The following is a 15,093-nucleotide window of genomic DNA, read 5'->3' as shown; positions in this document are numbered from 1 at the left end:
GTTGCTTTTTTACATTCTTACAATTTGTAAAAAAAAGGAAATGTTGATTCGGCATTTTTTTCTTTTGTAATAAATAAAAAATGTCGAATTGACAGTTTTGTTGTTGATATTGTTTTACTTTTACTAATTTATATTATAAATATATTACCGTGAAAAACGGTAATATATTATTTGAGCAAAAAAATACATTGGAATAAATTGTAAAAGATAAATGAAAAAAAATTAATGACTTCTATTACAAGTGCTCACAGAGCTCAAGTTTGAAAGTCAAACGATTATTTTCATGTATGAGTTATTGTATAGATTAAATTATTTAATTTAATATTATTCTCCCTATTATATTATTCAGATTTGTATTTATGATTCATTGAGATAAAGCATGCCTGCACTAACTCCATAAAGTGAATCTTCCCTTTGTAAACAGGCCTGGCCTAGCGTACCAAAGTACCTTCCCTCAAAAATCCCTTCTTTAACACCATAACGTTAAAGGAACAAGCCTAATCACTCATCGCAAGTAACCCCCTTCATTAAGCAACAAACGATCCAAAGATTTGTATCGAGCGACGGCTCGCGGAAGCACGCGCAACGACTCGCGTACATACCAAATATACAGAGGCCTAGTCACTCCGTTGTTGAATAAAAACACAAGTGTTCGAGAGTCGAATAGATATGAATGAAGAAAGAGGAGAAAACACGCTAAGCGCGTCGTCGCGTCTTTTCTATCGTCTGTACACTTATTCTTATATGATATTTATTAATATATACTGTAAAAGATGAAAATCAAGCTATTTTTAGATTATCTGAGTATCTTTCTTCTTTCGATTCGTTTTCTACCAATTTTTCTACTATAAACTGTCGGCTGTAGCTAGTGTGTCTATTCCTTTCCAGACTTCCCACGACTTTGCGCCCGTACAGCGGAAGCCGAATGCCAAAAGGGCGATTTCGTTCGACACGTTCGACAGCCCAAATGACTTCAGACTGGCCTCGACCAAGCGTACGAAGGTGAGTTATGTGCGAAAATCCGCGCACGTCGCTTATCCGTTTATGGCCTTGCTAGTGTTTGATACATCCATTGTCACTTCAGTCAAAGTAATATCATCCACTTGTTGCTTACTTATTTAGTTATTAATTTACCTTTGTATTATTTTTACTGCTTAATATACTCTCAAACGTTGTATATAATTTGCAAATTCAGATGTGCCATAAAGAGAGCATCTACGTGGATTGCAAATCGAATGAGACTAACGTCGAGATCTTTTATATGCAGATTCAACTGGAAGTGCAGTGGACAGCTGTGGCTTGCGGTCGAACTCGGGATCAAGTTGAGATGACGCAGGCAGCTCGGCAGTTCCTCAGCCTGCATGGTTATGCACCGTTACGGCCCAGGTCCCTCAACTTTTGACCTAACTTGCCATCAGCTAATAGTGATTGAGCTGTCAATAGCAGCTGTGGTCCGATGATTATCCATTAGGCGCCCTGACTGATATTTATAAACTAATTTTACAAGCCTGCTCTTGTGATTATCAGTGCAAAAAAGTTTTTTTGATGAATATTTTTACATATGCGAAAAACGAAACATTCGAACTAAATTACAACGAAAACGTAATGTTATGATCAGCGAATATAATCATAAACATGAAAGTGCGAAAAAGTTCTATCGAAGGCACATCGTCACTTGCGCTTATGTATGAAACTGCACTCTCAACAATTTACTTTTTGTAAAATTTCATCAGTTCCCCAACCCCATTCATATTCCTATCCCTTTTCGTCCATTTTTTCTCTCAGTAGATATCTTTTTAACTTCTACAGGGAAGAAAAATTCTTTATCTATATATATTATATATATATGTACGCACTACGTGTGTCGTTTTTTTCATTTTCTCTAGCGAAAAAGATAAATAAAAAAAAATTATAGCCGGTTTATTTGATAGAATATTATATTTTAAAACATTATTACGGCTGTTATGTACAAAGAGCCTTTGTATTCATAATTTAATTTGCAACCAAACAATAAAGTGGCATTGATCATGCAATACTTATACAATCATTTTCTTCGTCCCATTTTTGTTTTTTTTTATCATTTTCATTTGTCATAATTGTTTCCTTCTTTTGATTTAGTACTTAAAAATGCTTAGAATGCTTGCTTTCAATCAATATTTTTTACTTTATAATATAAACATGTACAGCAGCAAACTTCCATATAATTATGTTGCCTGCTTATTGAAATATTATTTTATTAATATTTTATATTAATACAATAATTTTATATTAATATTACAAAATTCAAGAACTTTCACCATTAAAAAAAAAATATCTGAATATACATTAAAAGCAATAGCTAATTAAATTTAAGTATTAATATGGGCATTGCGTTACAATATATGTAATGTAACTATTATTATGTAAATATACATTGTTTTTATCACATTATTTGATTATATACATGCTAGTAGGGAGATAGTTTGTGGCAAAATATTTTAATAAAGTTCATAATACTAAGACTTATTTAACATTTTTCGTATAAAGAATAATGCAACGCAAACTTAAATTTTTAGTCTTTCGAATCGTGTAATCTGCTATATACAAAAAATAAACATAGACAATTATTTTTTAATTGCTATAATAAGCTATCCATCTTACATTGCAATATTTTTAAAGTAACGATTTATTAGATATTATCACCAACTTTTGTATCAAGATACTGGTAATCCAATATAAAAAAAAATTAAATGAAATATATATAACTATATTTTAACTATATTGATTAAAGATAACATTAATATTCTTAAAAGTATTACCGAAAATGTTATTTTCAAATGATCTAAAGTTTTATTCAACAATGTAAACATAATTAGACTACATTGCAGTAAAATTATTATTGCTTTAATATAACAAAAAATTCTTAAAAATTTTTATCTTATATGTAATTATTTATGACATTAAAAACACGTGTCTAATTTATTTGACTCAATGTGGACTCATACATTAAAGTAATATAATAAGGGTAGTAAATGTATTAAAACAGCGTGTAATAAGTGTAGTATTAAAAATTATATATAAGTATAATCTAATCAGTTTGTTATATTTGGATTTCATAATTAGCATATATAATATTAAAAACTTAAAGTAATAAAATTTTATTCCAAATTGAATTACGGTAAAATAATTTTTTCTATTCTTTAATAATTTATCTTTTAGAATGGTACACTGATACAGTTATTATTTATCAAATAAGCTATTTGTTATTAAACTCCCAATGTTATTTGTAATAATAAAAACACTTAAAAATGATATTCACTAATTTTATAAATTTATTACATCTTTTTTGACCTACTAAAGAAATATAATCATATCATATAATTTAATATATTATACATGTTATAAATTTTGTACAATACAGCCAGACAGGACAGAGAAGAAATTTATTAAAAAATATGCCATCTTTAGTTTTAAATTTATATACAAAATTGTGGGTTATGTACATGTTACTAAAACAATTTTTTCAATTATTTTAATAAATTGACTATAATTATTCACCGTACATTGAACAACATTATTTATACTTATTAAATAACTAAGCGATTTTGAAATGTTTATATGCAAAGTCAAGGAAGTCAATTTTCGCACATATTTTTATTAGAGTTAAAAATAAATAATGATTTCGGAAATAATAATAATCAAATCGACACACTATAATAATATTCAACTGCATTCGACTGCTATTCATGGAATTGCTAATATGAGTTATATTTTTTTAAATAGCTTACCCATGGAAGATATGATATTTATTTAGTTTATATATTTGTTTTCAAACAATATTTAAATAAATATTTTTAAATCTAATTGAACTTATTTATCTTCAATTTCATTGACTTGAAGTTTTAACATTTATACCAAACAATAAAAGAAGAATAAAAGTAGAGAAATGTTATATATATTATATAAAATTTTAATCATAGCTGGAAGTATCGGTTCAAATATCATGATACTTGAGGTGGTATAGGACAACTTATTTCTTCCAAATATACCTAAGGTCCTATTGATGAATTTTATAATACTTATAAGAAAATAGGAACAAGCATATTTGCATAGAACAAATTTGTTGTTGATACGTAAAGATAGATGTAATCCTTACTATTTAAATGTAGAATTTGGTTTTAACAACTCTTATAGCTTGTTATTCGGCAATACATTGATTCAGTAATAATTGCTTAAATGCTTGTTTTATTTCTTCTTAGTCAAGTATTCCATAGTTATTGATAATTTCATAATTAAATTGATTAGTCGAATTTTTTGTAGACCTAATATAACGTAATATAATATTTAAATCTACTACAATGATACCATAAGTTAAAATATATGTTTTTTAGAGAAAATATCTTATATTTAGTTATATCAATATAGTTTATTTTTTATTATTTATTTGTTTCCATCTATATTTCATACTTTGCGAACACAGACACACACACAAAACACAACTAACTAACTAATGATGGATTTATCTTTTAATATTTTTCTTTCTTGGATTTGATTTACACGCAAATATATATATTGAAATCATTCGATTCTTTCAAATACACTTCATTTGAGGTTTAAGTTGCTTACTAATTTAATGTAGCTTGATGAATTTATTAAAAAATACTTCGTAATAACCTCCAAAACCTGTGAAATTTTATATACTAAACAACCATATCCAGACGTGTTTTTAATTAAAATAAAATAAATTAAGATTACGGTGGCTAATGTATACGATTTACCAGTTGCGAGATATTTTGTAGATATTTTATCCGAAATTCCTGTTATTAAATTTTTCAAAATGCATAACTGTAAAGAGTTTTTAATAGTTTCTCCATTTTTATCTTCAAACAATTTTACTGAGCGTATTCACGTAACATGCTTTTCACGTACAAAATCATAATAAATATATTAACGTATTCTTTTATTGATTTTATTTACTCTATATCTTCATAAATATTTAACTTTCAAGAATAGTTACATTTCCTCTTATTTTATCGGATCTAATTGATAAAACATAAGTACTATAGTTCTTCGTTGAAATTTTTGTAATTACTTTCATGCAAATAAAAGAAAATCATTTGCATGGAAAGGTACGTATTAAAGAATGTATTTCTGGAATTCTATAATACAAGTTTTAGAGTTACATTTGCAAATTTATTTTTCTGATTTACGCTAAAATTATTGTATGACACAATTTATGATGTTTTTTTTTGTTTCTTTATACATATTTTTTATTTTTTTTAAATATTTAAATAGGCAATAGTTAAAGAGTTTGAAATAAATTTGTAAATTAAAAAATTTGAGGCCTAGATATAATGATAAATTCAATTTTAAACTTAATTGATAATTATATTAAATATTTAAATACTATTTTGTTGAAATTTAAACATGAGAAATAAGTAAACAATCAAATATTCTATAGTTAAACCTGATCCACATTAGAAGCGTCTAGTTATGTGACTCATTATTCTCGATGCAAGTCAAATAAACATTTATGTAATTAATATCAATATATATTTTATTTTTGAACACTTTATATTTATAATGACCACTAATAAAATTAATAAATTACATTTTCTAATCATAAAATTAACAGTTCTTGTTGAACTTACTGATTTTAAAGAAAAAAGTTTAGTAATTCTATACACTTTTCAATAACCACGAATTATTTTTTATGCATTTTATAATTTATTTAAAAATGGAGCCCAATTATATACATGTATATATGCATTATTTTGTTTATTTCGTTGAATATTCATAATTATTTATAATCTATTTGTTTTAACTATTCATCAATAGTATAAAATGAGTAAGTGGGTCATAAATTGAAAATGAATTATTACACTTTCATTTAAAAGTTATCGAATAATTTACTATATATATTTAATTACAATAAGACATCCGATTTCTGAAGGAAAATTACATTTTTAATAGTATACAGGCATTATTAAGCAAGCCTAATAAAGACATTTAATATATTGTTACAATACAAAATCACCACACAATTGCTATTCATGACATTGCCGAAAATGAAATCAGCTTATACTTTTATCTACTAGAAGACCTCTTGTATTATATGATTACCAAATATTTGAATAGTATTTTATTTTTTCTATTTGTTTATATACTAATTATACTAGAAAGACTTGTAATAATAATATTATGTTAATCATGTGGTGAACAATATCTGTACAATAAAAACATAAGTGATTAAATAAATTTATTAGCATGTATTATAACAATTATTATTCAAATTATATTGATCTTTCAGTTCCAATTGCATCTTCGATCTTCGACTTTTCTTTTTAAATAAAAACAATGTTGTTATTTATATAATAGGATCTAATATTAATTTACTCAATTAACGTAATTTACTTCATATAGATATGAATTTTACAGACTTATATCGCATATTGTATTAATAACAGTAAATTAAAAATAACATATATTTCTATGATTTTCTAATTTTAGATTATTATTAATCATTGATTCAAATACACTCAAACATAAATCAATATAGTTTATTACAATAGTTATAATATATTTCTCTAAATTAAATAATTTTTCTATTAACTTATATAATACTTTTAATAGCGAATTAGCTTTCAAGCAATAGTATTTAGTATGAATTTTGATTCTATCAATATTTCTTAAATTTCTAACCACAAAATTATTTTTATATTAAAATAGGTATAATTTAAAAATGTAACAATTACTATACTTAGCAATATGTTAATGCTAAAAACATAAAAAGACAATTTAATATACTAATTTTATGATAACAATATTTAATATTTACACTTTACAAATTTTGCTACAAATAATGAGTTTATCATACACAAAATTTGTTATATAATATACTAGAATAGGAGAATAGAATAGGAAATATAAAATAAACTGCAAGACTAAAATAATTTGAATAATAATTATTTTGAAACAATTAACATAAAAATAATGCGAAATTATTCTAGACAGATATTAGAAGTATAATATTCATTATGTATGAACAAATTCATACAGTATTATTAGTTTAATAACATTAATTTTAATCGTCAATGCAAAGATTCTTTTAGATTTAAAAGATTACATAATATTAATTTGTGAATATTAAACAGAATCAATAAGTAAAAAGATAAAATCAAAGAATAACTTTTAATATGTTGATTTGAATAATTATAGATTTTAGAGATAATCATGAATTAACTTTAGCCAATGTGTTGTTTATTAAAAATAATTATAAAAATATATAATCATATAAACTTAAAAAAATAATTTCAGATTATAATATTATTGTAAAATATTTTTGATTTTTTAAAAATTGTACTAAAATTTCAATATAATTAGTCTAGTTTAAAATCGAGGATACTCATTGCACGTTACAACTGTATTTTTTAAATTACATCATTTAAAAAATTGCATTTAAATAATTTTAAATTATTTAAATTCAAAAATAAAAATATGTGCTAAAGTGCATCGATAAATGTTAGCAAATGTTTAACTTAAAAAAAAATGTTCAAGCTATGAGATTTCGTTAAATTTACAAAATTTTATATTCTTTGTCAAAAAATAATTTTAATTTTTTAAAATAAAAGAAAATTGAATAAAAAAATTGCTCATGAATATATTCATCTAATTTATTGTATTGCAATTTTATTTCATTATATAAAAAATTTAATACAAAATCTCATATTTGAATTCTTTACCCATGAAGTTCATGAACACTATTTCTATACCTTAAGAATAGACATTGGTATTTATCCATATATGAGAATCAATGCTGTATCGGACGAGACAAATATTTATATGCAAAAGTACCGATTTACTTGCGTGAAAAAAATTGTCTAAGAATGATGCAGAAATAATGAACTGTTACAGTCGTTCAATGCTTTCTAATTTTTTGCTACTGAGCTTGTGATCCTTGAGATGGGTCTTCATTACTTGTCCTACTACCGCTAGCAGCAACATCCAGAGATTCTGGATCTATTTAATAGAAAATGCTCATGTTCAGTAATATTTAAATATATTTTTACAACTTGTTAGTATTGCATAACTGTCAATAGCATCAAAAGTTATTGATGCAATAGTCCACATATAGTGTATATTACATATAGTGATATATACTACATACTATACAAGTAGTGTATATTAGATATAGCGATATAATACTAAAATAAAATGTAATATATTTTTTTATTACCTGGGCAAGGGGATCCTTTAATTCGACATGTATTGTAACTACCACAGCTCAGACATTTCAATCCAACCACATGAAATTTTACAGTAGATTCCTGAAAAAAGTTTTCAAAACAATAATAATATATGTTTTATTGATTATGTAATTGTATTTATTATATATAATCATATTTTTATAAAATTGTGTTTTCAAATTTATATTTTGCATTGAAAAAACATTAAAAAAAATTTTTTTTTGAAAAATTTTAGAATATATTGATTTGATACTAGTTATGACAAATTATAGATAGTTAATTGAGAAATTTAAGTTAAATGTTTTAAATAAGCAAATTAGAAATAAATTTTTTTAATTAATAAGTATTTGCTAGATAAGTAAATTACAATAAATAATTTGATAAGAAAATTGAATAATATACCTCGTGACAATCTTTGCAAAGTATGTCAGCTTTATAATCCTTATATTCAGGTGGCATTGGCGTTAATGATACTTCACTATCTAAAAATCGCCAAAGATCAGTCATATCTAGAAGAGAAACTTGACAAGTTGGACAAGCATAATGACCCGAATGCAATAGATCTTCAAAGCAAGTGCGATGAAGTAAATGTCCACAGTTAGGAATGTGACAAGGAATACGACTGGTATGAATATCTTCTAAGCATACTGGACAATTGGCATGCGAAACATTTTCTACACACTGAAAAACAAAATATATATATTTTCTTTGCATCTTAAATTATAATATTGTAATATATGAATTGTATTTTGAAATAAAATATTTAAAAAAAAAATGTGATACTTTGTTCACAAACTTTTAAATCAAACTGTAGTTTAATGAATATATGTAATTAATATTTTAATGAATTATTTATTTATATATACAAATATATATTAAATAACTTTTGAAGGATTTTTTACCTAATATTATATAAAGAATTTATAATTATTTTAACGTTCAATTAATTTTAATAACAGAAAATCTTCCAACAAGTTTTTAAAAATAATTAGCTGATTATGAAAAAATTATATTTAGCGGTATATTATTTATTCAACCTTATGGCCATTTTGTAGCTCAACAGGTAGGCACATGTTACATTTAGCACAATGAAAAAATCTATCTCGTCCACCAAGTCTACATATTCCACATCCATCGCAGTGATATTGGTTCTTATCTTCATCATCAAATAGGTTACACTCCAGACAAGTGTATTTACCAAAACGGACATGACATTTCTGGCAGGTTGCCTGGACTGGCTGGCGAGTGTCGCACAGAACACATATTAATTCAGTTACTTCTTTTCTTTTTACAGTATGAGCCTCTTGTTCATCATGACAAAATCTACAGGTATAAACTTTGTTACAACATGGTGTCTGAAAGAATGAAACATGTTCATACATATAAATATAAATGCTTAAATATTAATAATAAATTCTCTACAAATTATTAAATTAAATGAATAAAAAAATTTATTCATTTAAAGTTTTTGTTTTATAATTATTTTAGTATCGATTAAGAAACTAAAAACTAATAATTTAAAAATGAAGAAAATATTTTAAAATAATTTGATTATATTTGTTTGAATGATGATAAATATACAATGGTTAAGAAGAACAGGATTTACAAGAAAATTTTTTTATTTTGATTTCTATTATTTTTATTAAAATATTCTCTTTTTTTTTAAAATATTAATATTTGTTCCTATATATTACTATATTTATGGATCGTTTTCAGGAAGACTTAATATGAAAAAATAATAAAAAATATTAAAAATTTCTGGTTTAATAAGATTATATAAAAGTGTTTAATATTAAATAATTGAATTTTATATTAGAGCGTTTTCAATAAAAAAAAAAATATATGTATAATAAGAATCACAACTTATTATCATTATGCAATAAAAACTATTTATAAATTAAGTATAAATGAAATTTATATTTTTCTTTTAAAAATGTTATATAAATTTTAATTAGACATCCATAATCTATTTAATTTTGATACAATATTAACAATATTTAAAAATATTATATATTTTCAGTTTCTCTGTACCAAAATATTTGAAATGATTTTCATTACCTAACTTTCAATTAATAAATAAATTATAAATTAAACTTTTATTACTATGAATTATATATAAATTGTTATAAATAAAATAATAACTTAAACTTAATAATATATAATAAATTTGTGTCAATATTTTATATCATTTATTAGTAAATCATAAATCATATAAGATTCTAAATCAATTTTTATTATTTAATCTGTTTCTAAAATATATGAAAAAGATATTGCACAAAGATTAAAGAAAATTAATTTACAATAAAATGTTTTCATAGTAACTATAATTAAAAAATTAGATTTAAAATTCTTGGTTTTATGGACACTATATGGTACATAGCAAAAATTTATACTTAATTTATAATTAATTTCTAAATGTAATATTTATCTAGAAAAAATAGAGGTTAGGTTCAAAAACCAATATTTTTACAAATAATTATTGCAAATTATTGCTAATTATATAGGACATATGGAAATGTTATAAAAAGAGGTATTGAAAATTTAAATAACAAGAAGTAAAAGTTGCTTAATGTCCGATTGATGTTCTTACCACAAATTTCGACTTCCTTTTATAATGTTCACAGCCATAATTGTCTTCGACGACCTCGTTCGATTTGTCCGTTTGCTCCAAACTATTACCATTACCTCCGCTACTATAGTCCCCCAGGTCTTTGTCTTTTTCCATTGAATATTTTACGTCGTTTCGACGAGCACGCTTCACGATATATTTTAGTCGTACTAGGTACGACAAACGGGTACGAGTCTTTCGGAAATATCCGAAATGTTCATCAGTTCGTTTGCAACTGGCTCACTGGCTTTTGATGGATTGCTTCAACTATTGATTTATTAGATAATTACGTCGATAGCGACGACGACGACGACGACGACGACGACGACGACGACGACGACGACGACGACGACGACAACGACGACGACGACGACCGATAACTTACAGAGAAAAAACAATTTTTACAATTGTATATATTCAAAATTATATCTTTTGACGTGAGAGAAACAATGGCTGAGAAGGAGGGTGGGAGGAAGGCAGGGAGGGAGAGAAAGAGAGACAGATGAAATTAAGGCCGGGAGGGAAAGATAGAAAAAGAGAGAGAAACGATAGAATTGAGGGAGCCAATGAGAGAGAGAGAGAGAGAGAGAGAGAGAGAGAGATTATAGGATGGAAAAAGAAGGTGAGATGGCGATTGATGATCAGAAAAGGAAAGACAGGAGAAGAGAAGAGAATTCAAGTTTTGCACGGCATTAAGTGCAAAGAAGTTTCGTAGAAAAAATCTTTGACTTGTGGTAGGTTAATCTACCTACGTTAGCCAATAATGGTCAAAACAAGGTTCCTTGACAACTCCACGATATGCATTTTCGTTTCTGCCACGTATCCTGTTAATTCTTACGGAAGCACTAATTATGAATATGGATCATAAATCCAAGTCCAATACTTTCAAGTTAGTACGTTCCAGAAGTCTAGTGTATTTAATTTCTTACTCTCTTCTTACATAATTCTTATATCTGTAGAACAAATTTTTAACACATTCTAAAGGCAACTAGAAAAATAACATTTTTTAAAGTAAAGCAATTTATTGCGCGCATGCGCGTACAGTATACGCCACAGCTCCGCAATTTTACACATTAGTAAGAATGTTAATTAAAAATGCAGTTTGCGCATTTCTCATCATATTAGAGATAACATTGAAATAAATCAAACGCGAAAAGGACTCTCTAGTACAATACTCGTATGTTTCAGTTATTTATGAGTACAATGTGGCTATAATAAAGTAGAAATAAAACGATACGACATCAATATACTCGGTACTCATCAGCAATCCTTTTATTTCCAACACCAGATGGCATGGACAGACACTAACGAGAGTTCCGGTCTTTTAAAGTTACACTAAAAGACAACTCTTCGATTTACTGATTAACTGTTATATTTGCCGGAAAGATCATTTATCAAAGCCTTTTTATACCTTTGTCGTTCGGTTTAGCTAGAAAGACTATTTTTTCTGATAGTAGTAGAGATATCGTTATTAGCACTCCATTATGTTAAGCATAGGTCTCAACTACATGCTATTGCGCGTACTGTATAAAAGAATAATATAGTAAATACATAAATATGGTATGAAAGTTCAGTGATAGCGTAGTGCACCGTGGCAGCGTAGTGATATCGAAATATAAATGAATGAAATTTGTAAATAAGAAAATAATTGATCAATCAAAGAAAACTTTAGTACGTTTGCTTGAAATACATTAAATTACCCTTTTAGGTAGAATTATTATTATTTTCGATTTGTTACATATTTTAGTATTCTTTTGATAATAATATTTAAATGCTTTTCTCGAGATATGCTATCCTATTTAAGTCCAATATTTGATTTTTCCATTCGGGGTGGTTCTACTTAAATATTCGTAGTAAAAATAGAAAAATCTAAGAAAAGAATATTTTTAATCAATCAAATTATTAATTTGGACATTCTGCACTTTCATTTATATTGTCCTGTAAAAAGTCTTACATTTATATTTTCAATTTCATAAAAAAAAACAAATACAGATAGTAAATTATTAAAATAAAATACAATAAAGTCTATATATTAATATTATTTTTAGCTCATGCATTTGGATTGATTTTTAAAAATAAATGACGGTCTTTCGTGTAAATATTTGTAAGTTTACAAATGAAATAAATATTTAAATAATCACCAATTGAATATTTGATACATTATATAAACTCTTGTATTAAAGTTAGTAAGCGTATAGTAAATAGTTTAATCATAAATAATATTTTGCGTAAAGAGATTTATAGCTCGTCGACTATTGAATATTCTTCTTAGTAACAAAGGTGTAATTGTATTCTCTGATGAATTATAATAATTATTTAATAATACACTGCTTAAATAATATGAAATTATGTAGAGAGTCTAATATTCTGAAAAAAGTTAGTGTCTGAAAATAATTAGTACTGTAGCATGTAAATATAAGGAAAATTGCTTTTAATTACTGTAATTTTCTTCATTATATTTTACTTATATATACTTTTACTTTATTTAAAATTTTTTTATAAAAATATGATTGTAAGATAATATATGTATATACATATTTATTTTACGAAATCGATTTTATCTGTTTATGTTTATAAACTAAAACATGGAAAATTAAGAAAAGTGTTTTTGATTAATATATTATTTTATAGTTTCTAATTAAATTGATAATTTTTTAACTTTGAAAAAAATTTTGTAATGATGTTGATGAGTAGCGAATGAACTCAATTGCAGTTTATTCAAACTTGAATTTTTATGTGAAAATCGTATGTTTGGTCAAGACTAGCTCTGACAAAATGCCGGTCAAAGGAAGAAAATCTTTCTTGTTTTCTATCTTCTTATAATAAAATTTAGAATAAATATTTATTATATTATTTATAATTCTATGAATTTAATTCAGTCATATAGGTCAATTTAATTTAATTTATACATTTCTTTTGTTTATTTCTAAATAGTAACGTAGTCTTCATTTAGATAAGATGAGACATTTTATCTTTTATGAGTACTTTTATTAGTTTATTAATATATTTAGTATTTATTGTTTTTGTAATTTTTTATAAATCATAACAATTTTATTAGAGTTTTGTATTAAATATAATTAGAAAATTAAAAAATTTTTATCTAAAAAGTAATGATTAAGTATTATTATAATCAATATTATAAAATCAATATTATAAAAATTCTTATACTATTAGAGAGAGATTAACAGTTATGTGAAATACGGAAATAAATTAATATTGTTAGGTGTGTGTGGTCGTCGAAAACAAAAATGATGCAAGGCAGTCTTTATTAATTTACACATCATAAATTGTCGAGAATAGCGGTAATCTTTATTATATAAGACAATTGCTAAGGTTAAAATTGGAGTAGACTCTAAAAGAGGCTGGGATAGGATTGGAAATTTTATTTTTCTATTTTGTAAAACAGCTTGGTATTTATATTATAATTATCTTAAGTCGTTGGTATAAAGAATGAGAGCGTAATTAAAATTTTTGATAAATCGTTGATATTTATTGTCAACTGTTTATTAAAAGTTGAACGAGATAAGCTATTGATCACAGGCTTTTGATTTTGAAAAATAACGAAAATATGATGATACTTATATAAATTATTAGAAATATAAATAATTTGCTCGTCTAAGCGCTAGCAAAAAGGAATAAAATCGAATTGTTATTATAAAAATAATGTTTATGTCGAGTTAACTGAGCTTCAATTGTTTACGGTTACATATAAGGAGTGGTATAACTAGACAAGAGAGAGAGAGAGAGAGAGAGAGAGAGAGAGAGAGAGAAAGAGAGAGAGAGAGGTGAGAAAGAGAATATGCAATGGTATTAGATGTACCGAGCGCCAATTCACTGAAGGCATTGAAAGCACAAAAGCGTGCGTGGAAGGGTTGCGGGAACTTGGGGAAGGGGTGACTGGATTCCGAGCTGGAACGAGTTCGAAAAATTCGAAAAGGGAGATACGACTGTGGATAGTAGCTACTTAATTACCCAATGAAGAATATATTCATTATAGAATAGCAGAGTTTTAAGTGCAGGATTTGACGATATCCAGAATCAGTCGTTGTATATATATATCAAGCGATTGCATCGATTGTCAAGCGCTTGTGATTCGATAGTGTGGTCTCGTTGACTATTCACTAATTAGTTTATGCAAGTGGGGGTCGCTACCAGTCTTTCGCGAATCTGCACTTCGCAGCGTTTTTACCATCTGTTGACTAATGTTAGATGGAGTAGACCAGCCTAAAGGAATTAGGAGAAGCTCGGTGAAAACGTTAT

At 25.7% G+C, this 15,093-nt stretch overlaps 2 protein-coding genes across 2 annotated transcripts in view; one reads left to right on the top strand and one right to left on the bottom strand.

The window, feature by feature from the left end:
* Positions 1–1,877, top strand: part of Myb (proto-oncogene like protein Myb) — a 29,636-nt gene extending 27,759 nt beyond the window's left edge. Inside the window, exons 9-10 of the mRNA XM_011495597.1 lie at positions 889–1,002; positions 1,268–1,877. Coding sequence (XP_011493899.1) covers positions 889–1,002; positions 1,268–1,402 — 249 coding nt within the window. The 3' untranslated portion in view covers positions 1,403–1,877. The remainder of the gene's footprint in view (positions 1–888; positions 1,003–1,267) is intronic.
* Positions 1,878–7,638: 5,761 nt separating this feature from the next.
* On the bottom strand, positions 7,639–11,123 carry Rchy1 (Ring finger and CHY zinc finger domain containing 1). Its single transcript, XM_011495595.1, has 5 exons — positions 10,816–11,123; positions 9,263–9,580; positions 8,628–8,906; positions 8,216–8,306; positions 7,639–7,998 (listed from the first exon to the last, which is right to left on the bottom strand). Exons 1-5 carry the CDS (start codon positions 10,948–10,950, stop codon positions 7,919–7,921), a joined length of 903 nt encoding a protein of 300 aa, XP_011493897.1. The 5' UTR covers positions 10,951–11,123; the 3' UTR covers positions 7,639–7,918.
* Positions 11,124–15,093: the final 3,970 nt, after the last annotated feature.

Source organism: Ceratosolen solmsi, unplaced genomic scaffold (genome assembly GCF_000503995.2).
Source record: "Ceratosolen solmsi marchali unplaced genomic scaffold, CerSol_1.0 scaffold11, whole genome shotgun sequence".
In the NCBI taxonomy this organism is placed as follows: Eukaryota; Metazoa; Arthropoda; class Insecta; order Hymenoptera; family Agaonidae; genus Ceratosolen; species Ceratosolen solmsi.
This window is presented reverse-complemented; position numbering and strand designations above follow the sequence as displayed.

Excerpts from the sequence above, each read along its gene's own strand:
- Rchy1 (XM_011495595.1), bottom strand. The coding sequence starts at position 10,950 with ATGGAAAAAGACAAAGACCTGGGGGACTATAGTAGCGGAGGTAATGGT. Across the intron at positions 8,307-8,627 it reads TTTGCAAAGATTGTCACGAG|GAATCTACTGTAAAATTTCA; the intron begins GTATATTATTCA and ends AACTTTTTTCAG. Across the intron at positions 7,999-8,215 it reads TAAAGGATCCCCTTGCCCAG|ATCCAGAATCTCTGGATGTT; the intron begins GTAATAAAAAAA and ends TCTATTAAATAG.